This window comes from Neolamprologus brichardi, chromosome 7 (assembly GCF_056152115.1).
Source record: "Neolamprologus brichardi isolate AB-2024 chromosome 7, ASM5615211v1, whole genome shotgun sequence".
Lineage (NCBI taxonomy): Eukaryota > Metazoa > Chordata > Actinopteri > Cichliformes > Cichlidae > Neolamprologus > Neolamprologus brichardi.
The window spans coordinates 49,750,378-49,763,517 of NC_142110.1; the positions used below are offsets into that span (position 1 = coordinate 49,750,378).

The window sequence follows — 13,140 nt, forward strand, 5'->3', positions numbered from 1 at the left end:
AAACTCATACAGCATGAGGGAGGACACGAGAAAGAATAGAGGGAGACACAGACGATATACAGTGGGGCAAAAAAGTATTTAGTCAGCCACCGATTGTGCAAGTTCCCCCACTTAAAATGATGACAGAGGTCAGTAATTTGCACCAGAGGTACACTTCAACTGTGAGAGACAGAATGTGAAAAAAAAATCCATGAATCCACATGGTAGGATTTGTAAAGAATTTATTCGTAAATCAGGGTGGAAAATAAGTATTTGGTCAATAACAAAAATACAACTCAATACTTTGTAACATAACCTTTGTTGGCAATAACAGAGGTCAAACGTTTACTATAGGTCTTTACCAGGTTTGCACACACAGTAGCTGGTATTTTGGCCCATTCCTCCATGCAGATCTTCTCAAGAGCAGTGATGTTTTGGGGCTGTCGCCGAGCAACACAGACTTTCAACTCCCGCCACAGATTTTCTATGGGGTTGAGGTCTGGAGACTGGCTAGGCCACTCCAGGACTTTCAAATGCTTCTTACGGAGCCACTCCTTTGTTGCCCGGGCGGTGTGTTTTGGATCATTGTCATGTTGGAAGACCCAGCCTCGTTTCATCTTCAAAGTTCTCACTGATGGAAGGAGGTTTTGGCTCAAAATCTCACGATACTTGGCCCCATTCATTCTGTCCTTAACACGGATCAGTCGTCCTGTCCCCTTGGCAGAAAAACAGCCCCATATCATGATGTTTCCACCCCCATGCTTCACAGTAGGTATGGTGTTCTTGGGATGCAACTCAGTATTCTTCTTCCTCCAAACACGACGAGTTGAGTTTATACCAAAAAGTTCTACTTTGGTTTCATCTGACCACATGACATTCTCCCAATCCTCTGCTGTATCATCCATGTGCTCTCTGGCAAACTTCAGACGGGCCTGGACATGCACTGGCTTCAGCAGCGGAACACGTCTGGCACTGCGGGATTTGATTCCCTGCCGTTGTAGTGTGTTACTGATGGTGACCTTTGTTACTTTGGTCCCAGCTCTCTGCAGGTCATTCACCAGGTCCCCCCGTGTGGTTCTGGGATCTTTGCTCACCGTTCTCATGATCATTTTGACCCCACGGGATGAGATCTTGCGTGGAGCCCCAGATCGAGGGAGATTATCAGTGGTCTTGTATGTCTTCCATTTTCTGATGATTGCTCCCACAGTTGATTTTTTCACACCAAGCTGCTTGCCTATTGTAGATTCACTCTTCCCAGTCTGGTGCAGGTCTACAATTCTTTTCCTGGTGTCCTTCGAAAGCTCTTTGGTCTTGGCCATGGCGGAGTTTGGAGTCTGACTGGTTGAGGCTGTGGACAGGTGTCTTTTATACAGATGATGAGGTCAAACAGGTGCCATTCATACAGGTAACGAGTGGGGGACAGAAAAGCTTCTTACAGAAGACGTTACAGGTCTGTGAGAGCCAGGGATTTTCCTTGTTTGAGGTGACCAAATACTTATTTTCCACCCTGATTTACGAATAAATTCTTTACAAATCCTACCATGTGAATTCATGGATTTTTTTTTCACATTCTGTCTCTCACAGTTGAAGTGTACCTCTGGTGCAAATTACTGACCTCTGTCATCATTTTAAGTGGGGGAACTTGCACAATCGGTGGCTGACTAAATACTTTTTTGCCCCACTGTATACACGTATATTGTCATATACAGATAAACAGTGTAGCCACATTTACCCATAATGAAATTCTTTGGCTCGTGCTCCTCAGCTTTACATGAGCATATAGAAAGTGTGCAGTTATATTTAAGAAGAAAATAACAAGAAAGGAACAGTAATAATGATAATACTAATAATAATGATGATAATAATAACAATGATAAAGAAAAAAATGAACAAACAAAATAATAAAGTATTAAATATTTAGAGAATTTAAGACAATTGTTGGTATTTACAGTTTGTGCAAAAACCTGTGCAATGAGCATTTAAGTGGCATTTGTTGAGGTGACAGTGTGCAGAGTAGTGAGTGTGTAATGGTGTGCGCAGAATGTCACCAGTTCAAAAGCCTGGTGGCTTGTGGGTAGAAACTATCTCTGTGTCTGCTAGTGCAAGTCTGAATGCTGCTAAACCACCTGCTGGACGGCAGGAGTGTGAAAAGTCCGTGGCTGCGGTGGCTGGGATCAGAGAGGATCCGCTGTGTCATACCAGACGAGACAAGGGAAGCAAAACTGAACATCACCCACATGAGACAGGAGACTATCAAAATAAAACAAGAAATAACACACACTGAGTCCAGACCAAGACAACTTGACAAACAGACATGAAGATATGACTGACAAAAGGATAAAACATAGATTATAACAGGAAAATTAAGGGATAAACACAGGGACCAGGACAACAGATTTATTAACATGAAAAGACAGAGAAACCAGGCAACCACAGAGGCAGAACACACAGAGAGCAGAGAGACTTCAGCAGTAGATGATGATGGCAAGACAGAGAGGTGAGAACAGACTGGACATGAAAGGGAAACTCACATAATCAAACAATAGTCATAAATACAGATATATAATACAGAAATATAAATAACAAAACTTCAAGGCAGTCAAGAACTTGAACACAAGATTCTCCTAATTTTAATGAACAATCTGTCCATCCCAGAGCCTAGTTTTGCCGGAGGTTTCTTCCTGTTAAAAGGAAGTTTTTCCTTCCCACTGTCACCGAGTGCCTACTCAAAGTGGGTTGTTTGATTGTTGGGGTTTCGCTCTATTAGTGCTACATAATAACATTTCATTGAACTGAATCAAATTCATGAATGGGAATACAGAGGGCTCAAACCATGGTTACACCCAAAAAACAGGAAGATCAGAGTCTGCAGGGTGGAAAAAAAATTCTTTGGACAGATGAAATCAAGATTAACTTGTACATTCATTAAACAGTGAATAATGTATGGGGGCAGTGTTATGTCAAGGGGATGTATGTGTGTATTCAGCCAAATACCCCAAAACTGAGCAGACAGTGCTTCACAGTGCAACTGGATAACGAGTCAAAGCAAACTACAGAAACCCAAGAGTTTCTCAAGGCAAAGAAATGTGAATCTTCAGTGGCCAAGTCAGTCACCTGATCTCAGCCCAGTACAGCTGCTTTTCAGTTACTGAAGACAAAACTGAATGCAGAAAGACTCACAAACAAGCAGCAACTGAAAGTGGCTGCAGTAAAGACCTGGCAAAGCATCTCAAGGGAGGAAGCAGAACATTTGACGATGTCAATGTCAGTGACTAGTCGCAAATGATTGTCATCCAAGTTTTAAAAACAGTTCCTTAGGGTTACAATTATGTTATTTTGTCCAGTTAATTTTCAGCTTCTAAAAATAGGGGCGTGTCTATTAAAATGGTTTTAATTCCTTTTGTTAAACCCCTTGAATTAAACCTGAAAATCTGCACTTCCATCATGTATTGATTGTTTGATTTAAAATCCACTGTGGTGAAACAATTTTACATTATTGATCTAAAATGGATGGACCTAAATGTAATCATTACCTGCTATTTGTTGAACAAATAAATACTACTAGATACTACCTTTTAGTAACACAATACCAGTGTAATTTGTAATAAGGAACCACTAAGTACATTTGAAATATGATGCATTACTCTTCAAGGGAACACAAAAAGACTGGTTAATGTTGGAGTAATTGTTTATGTATGAGTACTTTTTCAGGCTGCTTACTGTTTGATGCTGAGTAAATCGGAAACTATTTACAAAGAAAGGGAAGACATGAAATCTATTCCTGACAGGGATTTTTTTCTCTCTCATTGTTCTTTGCCTTCATTTAAACCAAAACTTTCCAACATTTTTCATTTGTAATTATTATTATTATTATTAGCTTCTTTGACTCATTTGATGAGTTAGAGCAAGCCATCATGGCATTTGTATCAAAACAACCCACTGTAGGTTCCTTATGCAATAAAATGAAAGCAACATTGTGTTTTTGGCTTTCTGAAAAGATTTCACACTCAAAACTGTGACAAACACAAAGCAAACTGTTCATTTTGATGAACGCTGCCAAAAAGACCACCCTTTAAACGTCAGTGTTCGTGACACCACTATCACACTGCTTAATGCGTCATATGACATGATACTCACAGCTTAAAACTCATATTAAAATAATTATATATTAAGCTGAAAAAATACTATATAACAGTAATAACAAAAATTAGATTGTAGACTTATCAAACAAGTAAAATCAACAGTTTCATGCCTTTTGACATCACATATTATACTTATATTGCAACTCTTAGTTCAATCACAAATTTAGTCTTCTGTAAATTCACCCCACACTGCCATCTGCTGTTTAAAATCCCAACAAAGGGAGCGCAATATAGAGCTTTACAGTTGAATGTGTTAAGATTTTTTTTTTTATGATAAACATGGTAGGGTATGGCAACCTATGGTGAAGAATTGCCTTTTATGCTTGAAAAGTACTAGTAAAACTTTCAAAGTTCACTTTATTCAGTCACAACCTATAATTATTACCTTCCAAATACAAAATGCTGATTGATGTGGACAATTAGTCTTTCAGAGAAGTCATTTAAGTTTAATTATGAGGCTGAAAATTTAAAAAAAAATGAAAGAAACAAAAGTGACCTCTAGTATAAGTGATCAAATCCTGGCAATCAGACATGAGTAGGTGTTAGTGAATCATTGAATGAGTTAATGAAAACCTCCTTCACTTCTCAGTGTGGGGTAATCCAAAGTTCATACTTTCACTAGGTGGTAATGTAATTTCATTATGGTTTTTTTTCATCTTGTTCCTTTTTTTGTTGGTAAAATGTTCCAAGTGAGCAGTTACAGTAAAAAAGGTGAAAGTCATAAATGAAACTATGGCTTTATGAATAACCTCCGACTGAACCTTGTATTTCTTGCATCTTGTATATTCCTGGTCTTTTTTTTACATTTTTCTTTTTGTTACATGAGCTTGTTGTCTTCCATAAAAATAAACCAACAAATATTTGATAAGACGCTGCACTGTGTGTCCTATCTGTCGCTGCCCTTTAAACATAGGTGACTCATCCTGCTTTGTTAAGGTCATTCTTGAACGAGGATATGATATTAGGAGCACTCGAATTTTCTGCTGGGTTGTGTGTGGACTTATCCAGATGGAACCCTTAGTCTTTTCAACACAAAATTGTATTTCCCTGCATGGAGTCCTTATCTGTCCTCATCATTTCTGTACCTCCAGTAATCTGTATGTCAATAAAGCCATGAAAGGGATCAGTCAAGCACGAGAATTTCACACGGGTACATACGTGGGTGCCTCACTGTGTTTGAGGACTGCCTAATTCACACTGCTGACCTTTCCGTGCTCTGCAATAAAGTGTGCCAATAAATTAGTTGGACTCTTCATTAACAAGATGGCAGATGTAAGTAAGCACACAACAGGTGTCAAAATATTCATCACTCTTATTCATGGCATCTTGTAAGAGCCGTTGGTTTTATTTCATGTGTGTGCATAATTTTCTGTGATTTGAAAATAAAGCGATAGTTACAAATTGTTAACGTGCAGAAAATGTGAACACAATTCGGTGTTGTGTAAAAGGAAGAAGTAAAAGTTGAAGGATTTCCTCCTATGTTTTAGCACACAGTCACTAATCTTGTGTTAGTGTGCGTTTTGTGCTGCTGTATTTGGCTCCAGTTGCTTGTGAAAATAATTCCTATATTTGCATTTCAGCACATTCCTTTGCTTTACTTTTGGATTGTATTTACATTTCAAGGAAATTCCCTTGAAAATATAATATTTTTAACAGGTTTTAAATTCACAATTTTTTTTTAAAAAAATGTAAAAGTGTGTGATGTGTCAAATAACTGTGATCTGAGTATTGACCAAAATAACCGATTACTACAAACAAGCAACCCTAATCTGGTAAAAACTGTAATTTAATATTGTAGGTCTAAATAAATGCAGTTTTGAAGCACTAGAGATAGGGGGGGGAATCTTCAAACAGTAACCAAATGAAAACACCCCTCCCTACACATAAGGAGTTTTCCTCGGTTACAGGTGGTAATAGGAGTCATGGATAGCCATTATTTATTTTTTCTGAGCTGTTTGTTTTTTGTTTTTTTTTGCATCAGCATGTTTTTATTTTATGCCGCCACAACTTAGAAATTGCTCTATATACTATTTAGACTATTGAAGTAACTTTTTTTTATTGGGAGTTTGTGCTGCAGAACTCCCAGAGTAGGAGCCACTGGCATAATCTATTATGGGCCAGTACTTATAGGGACTTACAGGAGACAGATTTAAAGACGTAAACAAGTAAGAGTAATATCCTCATTTCCTATTAGCCAAAAGAAATAAAGACATTGACTGATTCAATTCAATTCAATTCAATTTTATTTATATAGCGCCAAATCACAACAAATGTCGCCTCAAGGCGCTTCATAGATACAGAGAAAAGCCCAACAATCATATGACCCCCTATGAGCAAGCACTTTGGCGACAGTGGGAAGGAAAAACTCCCTTTTAACAGGAAGAAACCTCCGGCAGAACCAGGCTCAGGGAGGGGCGGCCATCTGCTGCGACCGGTTGGGGTGAGAGAAGGAAGACAGGATAAAAGACATGCTGTGGAAGAGAGACAGAGATTAATAACAGATATGATTCAATGCAGAGAGGTCTATTAACACATAGTGAGTGAGAAAGGTGACTGGAAAGGAAAAACTCAATGCATCATGGGAATCCCCCGGCAGCCTACATCTATTGCAGCATAACTAAGGGAGGATTCAGGGTCACCTGGTCCAGCCCTAACTATATGCTTTAGCAAAAAGGAAAGTTTTAAGCCTAATCTTAAAAGTAGAGATAGTGTCTGTCTCCCGAATCCAAACTGGAAGCTGGTTCCACAGAAGAGGGGCCTAAAAACTGAAGGCTCTCCCTCCCATTCTACTTTTAAATACTCTAGGAACAACAAGTAGGCCTGCAGAGTGGGAGCGAAGTGCTCTAATAGGGTGATATGGTACTACAAGGTCATTAAGATAAGATGGGGCCTGATAATTTAAGACCTTGTATGTGAGGAGCAGGATTTTGAATTCAATTCTGGATTTAACAGGAAGCCAATGAAGGGAAGCCAAAACAGGAGAAATATGCTCTCTCTTTCTAGTCCCTGTCAGTACTCTTGCTGCAGCATTTTGGATTAACTGAAGGCTTTTCAGTGAGTTTTTTGGACATCCTGATAATAATGAATTGCAGTAGTCCAGCCTGGAAGTAATAAATGCATGAACTAGTTTTTCAGCATCACTCTGAGACAGGATATTTCTAATTTTAGAGATGTTGCGCAAATGGAAGAACGCAGTCTTACATATTTGTTTAATATGTGCGTTGAAGGACATATCCTGGTCAAAAATGACTCCAAGGTTCCTCACAGTGTTACTGGAGGCCAAGGTAATGCCATCCAGAGTAAGAATCTGGTTAGATACCATATTTCTAAGCTTTTCAGCGCCGAGTACAATGACCTCAGTTTTATCTGAATTAAGAAGCAGAAAGTTAGTGGCCATCCAAGTCTTTATGTCTTTAAGACATTCCTGCAGTTTAACTAATTGGTGTGTGTTATCTGGCTTTATGGACAGATAGAGCTGGGTGTCATCTGCATAGCAGTGAAAATGTATGCTATGTCTTCTAATGATGCTGCCTAGGGGAAGCATGTATAATGTAAACAGAATTGGTCCTAGCACTGAACCCTGTGGAACTCCATAATTAACCTCAGTGTGTGAAGAGGACTCTCCATTTACATGCACAAATTGGAGTCTATTAGATAGATATGATACAAACCACTGCAGTGCAATACCTGTAATACCTACAGCATGTTCTAATCGCTCTAACAGGATATTATGGTCAACAGTATCGAATGCTGCACTAAGGTCAAGAAGGACAAGCACAGAGATGAGTCCACTGTCAGAGGCCATAAGAAGATCATTTGTAACCTTCACTAAAGCTGTTTCTGTGCTGTGATGAACTCTGAAACCTGACTGAAACTCTTCAAATAAATCTGATAAGTATCCATATAGTGTATTAAAGAAGAAGAAAGGTTTCCTTTTCTGAAAAGAGAACCTTTGTGCATGCATTCTTTCTAATGACCAGCAGGGGGCAGTTTCTCTTACTCTGAAAAAAAAAAACAAGTCTCATTGTATAGACTGTATATAACACATATAACTGTGTATAACAGCTCTCACATGTGATGTACTTTATTACCCGAGTAACAGCGCTCTCTGAGGTAAGAAATATTATTAACCATAATATCCTGCTTTCTGGGGTTATTGTAATAACTGTATACTTGAGGTCTGAAGAACGCTGCCATATTGGAAAATACAGATTTATGGTGTCTTTTTATGTCATTCTTATACAGAGAGAAGGTTTCTGGGAATTTAAACAGTGCAGAGCCCATGGAGATGTGTTGTCCTCCAAGAAAACAATAGCGCATTCCAGCAGACAACTGCAACATATAGATCTGCATCTGCAAAGGGTAGCAATAAAGGTGGTATGCTGGAGCCTTAACACGCTTGGCTAAGTGAGGCTACAGTAACAATGAACTTGCAATGTAAATGCCTTTGGTTGTTGTAACAAGGAGCAGGTCTGCAACCACTTGCAGTCACTTGCATGTTGCTTTGGTCACTTTAAAGATGACGATAAGATGAAATCAGCCTGCTATAATTTTCTGACTTGAATAATGCCATGTTGGCAGTTACATGGTGTCTGTGATAATATGGCGAGTAACTGTGATAAATAAGGGAATATTGCAAATCTGTTGTTTTCTGTTGCAGAATTGTTGCCCTGCTACACAGAAATTCACATTAATTGCTGACATTCAGAGACCAGTGAGAAATGTGTAGATTTAAAACAGAAATTTAGAAATTGCTCCACAAATAGCAAAGTATTTACTGCAAGAATCCAACTGCACTTTAACTGCAAAGCAACACAGGCACTGGACAACCTTTGAAGACAGGCTGCTACCCACTGGGCAACATGTTGCGTCACCCTTTGATCAAAAGTTGCCTGCTGCAAGTACCTGCATTTGGCTTGCAAGACCAAATAAATAAATAAAAAATAACAAATGCAGTGCAGTGGGCAACTGGGCAACCAATGATTTTTCACAGCCCATGTATTTTGACTGTACTGTGACATGTGACATGTTCACATGTGCATTTGAGGTCATATGCGTGTGAAAGTTACCAATCACAGAAAGGAAATCACTTTTATGTTATGAGGACTGAACTTTGAGGGTGAACGTACCTGCAGAAGTCCTCCAACGCTTGCTAAGTGGAAAATGTCCCACTAACGTGGCAGAAACTTTTCAGAGTGTGTGATTTACCCACGCCTGCTGTCACTTGGCAGTAGCACCAAAAACATGTGAATCAAACAGTAATATGGAATACTCTTATTCATATTTGTGCCGTTGCTTCTTTATAACATACAAGGACTTCTTTGTAGTGGAGCGTAACCAAGTGTTAAAACATTGAAAACTGTGCTTTGGAGCCAACGTTTGTGCATTTATTCTCCGATGTTTATGCTTATTTGGACTTCTTCGTCTTCGTGGTACACTCCATTGTTGTTTCATGTCCCCTTAAAGACAACATTTCAGCTAATCAGTTTTCCAGACGTGCACAAAGGACACCAGCGGGGAACATTGAATTCCCCTTAACAGTTTATAGGCAGACCTTTGCAATATGAAATATTGCTTGCTTATGAATGTTTAATTTCACTCGGTTTGACAGAATCTGAGCAAACGATTTCACCCATGAAGCGTTGTTTTAAGCAGAAAAAGTGAGTTTAATTCAATTTTACACTGATTTCTAAGAACTGTCCATTATTATCATCACAGTCATGACAAGTGTTTTGGGCAAAGGCCTAATGATTTTCATATTCAGGCTTTTTTTCTGCTACTATCTGCTTCTTTGGATCAAGATTTCAGCTTGCATACAATGCATTTCCAAACCTGCATATGAAGTACAAGTAACTCCAACAGATCAGTCGTGATGTATCATTTAAATAAAACACATAAAAATATGGATTTTCCCTAAAATGAGCCACTCAGTGGAAATGACTCATTTCTTTTACGTGAAAACCTCCCTATTTCATTTTGTTAGTATTAAATTGATTGATATGTTTATTGATTAGCATTCAAATATCTCAGTGAAGACAGAACAAAGATTTACCACAAAGCAAGAAAGCATGAGACAAGGCTAATCAAAAGGTATTGGCTGAAGCATTTGCTTATTACGCCAACCCTTTTAACAAAAGATCTTTTAGCATGCAGCTCCTGTACACAGGGCTCGAAGCAAATAATAAAATTCAATTCAATTCAATTTCATTTATATAGCGCCAAATCACAACAAATGTCGCCTCAAGGCGCTTCATAGATACAGAGAGAAAAGCCCAACAATCATATGACCCCCTATGAGCAAGCACTTTGGCGACAGTGGGAAGGAAAAACTCCCTTTTAACAGGAAGAAACCTCCGGCAGAACCCGGCTCAGGGAGGGGCGGCCATCTGCTGCGACCGGTTGGGGTGAGAGAAGGCAAACAAAGCAAAAACAAAACAAACAAACAAACAAACAAGAAAAAACACCACCACCTTAGTAAGTAACTACATCAAAGCAAAAGAATCAAGAGGTTTTTTTGTTTTTGTTTTTCTTTGCTCTTTTCATTCTTGATATATATATTTTTCTAATACTCTATTTTTAAACATATTTTTAAACAAGGAAAATGAACTACACCTTTTTAAATCACTGTCATAACTATTCCACAGGTTAACTCCTCTAACAGAAACACATATCTGCTTTATATTTGTCCTTATCTTGTTTTTTTTAAAGATTATTATTATTTTTTTATATAGTGTAATGTACATGTAAATGACCTGAAGAGTTCTTCAGTCACAGCTTTTCCTCACATGCTTATTGAGACAGAGGCAATTACTCAGGTCTCGTCCATCCGCGTGAAATGACGTTGACATCTTCTGCAATCACCCAGCAATCTCTGGGCAAACAATAGCGATCGATAATTACAGAGTATAGATGATAATTTGTCATCATCACTTGCTCATTTTGGCACCAGCGTCGGGCTACTTAAGACACCCACTGACGTACGGCTGTGTCAGGAGGGGCATTTAACTTTGAACCGTTAGCCATTCCTATCAAAGGCGCCGGGAGGGGAACCTCTGCAGGTTTGCAACTGGACAGCTGTTTCCAAACTTATCGGCTCACGCGAATAAAAAACGAGTATAGTGGAGATCTTCTAAAGATAGATCAAGCCGATTAACTGTAACTTAAGGACTAACATACGTTGGGTGTTTTGTTTTTGTTTATATTTACGTTTATATTTTCCGACAACATGGGCGGAGAGTGCTTATGGTATTCATGGACTTGCAGACCCGTGTGGCCAGTCCTTATTATTCTGGCTACTGTACCGTGTATTTTGAACTGCTCAGAGAGCCCTGCAGCAGTTGTTGGGAAAATGTATCCACGAGGCAATCACTGGGCAGTAGGTAAGGAAACCGTCACACAATCTGCTAAAAAAAATATTTCGTGCAGGCAAGTTAATATTACTTTTTGATCTATGTATTTGGCGATTATATCGCAAGGTTCGCAGGACTGTTCACTCTTTGAAACAAATATTCATAACAATAATAGCCTATTTATTACAATTACAATTGTAATAACCCTGGGTCACTTCAAATCATTTGTTTTCTGTTGTTATAAATAAGTATGTTTTTAGTCATTCTCTGCTGCTAAGTTATATATATATATATATATATATATATATATATATATATAAGTTACACCAGGATAAATGAGCACTTTGCAGTGAGAAAAAAAATGCTTTGCACACATCTACACTTGATTGCAGTATAATTTCAGAAGATGCTCTACAATAGATTCTTCAGAATGCTACCTTTTATTTCCAACTTCCCAGGTCACTTGATGGGAAAGAAGAGCATAGAGGAGGAGCAGGAGGTAAACCCTGACAGGGACTACCTGACAGCCCTAAAACCAGCCCGGCTCACACAGCATCTAATGCAGGCTCTGATGCAACCAGAGAATCCAAATCAGATGATGCCTCAAACTGCAGACAGGCTGCTTCAGCGCCAGTGGAGAGAAGAGGACAGAGAAAATTATCTGGCAGAGGTATGTGTGTGGAACAAATCCTCAATTATCAAGTGATCCAATGTTACGTCTAATCATGTGTACATTTCCAATGTAATTACTACTTTATAGATGTCAGACCTGCTTCTTCTGGCTTTGAAACTGCAAGACAGTGACTCCACCTGAATGCAAGATGAATTTCTGTTTTTTAAAAACAATCATCATTATCAACTTAAAGTACTCTATAATCACATGTCCACACTGTATATTTTATTCTGCTGTAACAGATTATTTGTTTCATCACTAATTTTGGTTTCCTGTATGCATATCATGCAGCGTTTTGATTGCTCAACGATCTGACAAGGTTGTGTTACATAAGCTGAGAATCTGAAATAAAATGGGCATTGTGATAACTGCACTGTGGATGTCAAAGCATGCTTTGCATGTCAGAAGTGTCCTTTGCCGTTTTTTCTTTTTTTCTAAAATTGTTAGCGCTTTTGAGATTTACTTCACCAGTACAGTAACCAGTTTGTACCACTAGATGTCGCACAGCGTCAATCTAAGAGTGCTTTCATTTCCAGCAAATAATCAGGTGGATTGTAAAATGTTGACATAATCACGACTGCAGACGAAAATGGATGATCACACTTTCTCATTAGAAGGAAAAAACGCACAAGCACAAAAATGCAGAGATACCAGCCGTGTGTGTGTGTTTGTGTGTGTTTGTGTGAGTGTATTTTGGGTAGTTGGATTAATGATAATTATCATCCCTCTGGAGTTGCAGACAGAAGGAAGTGCTAATTGCAGCAATTTGGTTCACACACACACACACACACACACACACACAGACACACACACACACACACACACAGTTTTCTCTTAAAGCCAGAGGAAAGTTTTCACTCTGCTTCTTTTTCACTCATTTGTTAAGGATGATTGGCAAACAATAGAAGTACAAGCCACTTTCACCCCCATTATGGGTTTAATCCCAGGAGCGAATGGGATAAAGTTTACAAGAGTTAATGAGGAGGAAATAAGTGGG

General features: G+C 38.7%; 1 protein-coding gene across 2 annotated transcripts in view; it reads left to right on the plus strand.

The window, feature by feature from the left end:
* grp (gastrin-releasing peptide) overlaps positions 1-12,504 on the plus strand; it is a 40,653-nt gene extending 28,149 nt beyond the window's left edge. The window contains exons 1-3 of one of the 2 annotated variants that reach the window (XM_006789063.2): positions 11,347-11,500; positions 11,929-12,140; positions 12,231-12,504. In XM_006789063.2, the coding sequence (XP_006789126.1) occupies positions 11,347-11,500; positions 11,929-12,140; positions 12,231-12,284 (420 nt within the window). In that variant the 3' untranslated portion in view covers positions 12,285-12,504. Of the gene's footprint in view, positions 1-11,346; positions 11,501-11,928; positions 12,141-12,230 lie in introns of those variants that run through there. The other variant, XR_015719365.1, reaches the window with a different exon arrangement.
* Positions 12,505-13,140: the final 636 nt, after the last annotated feature.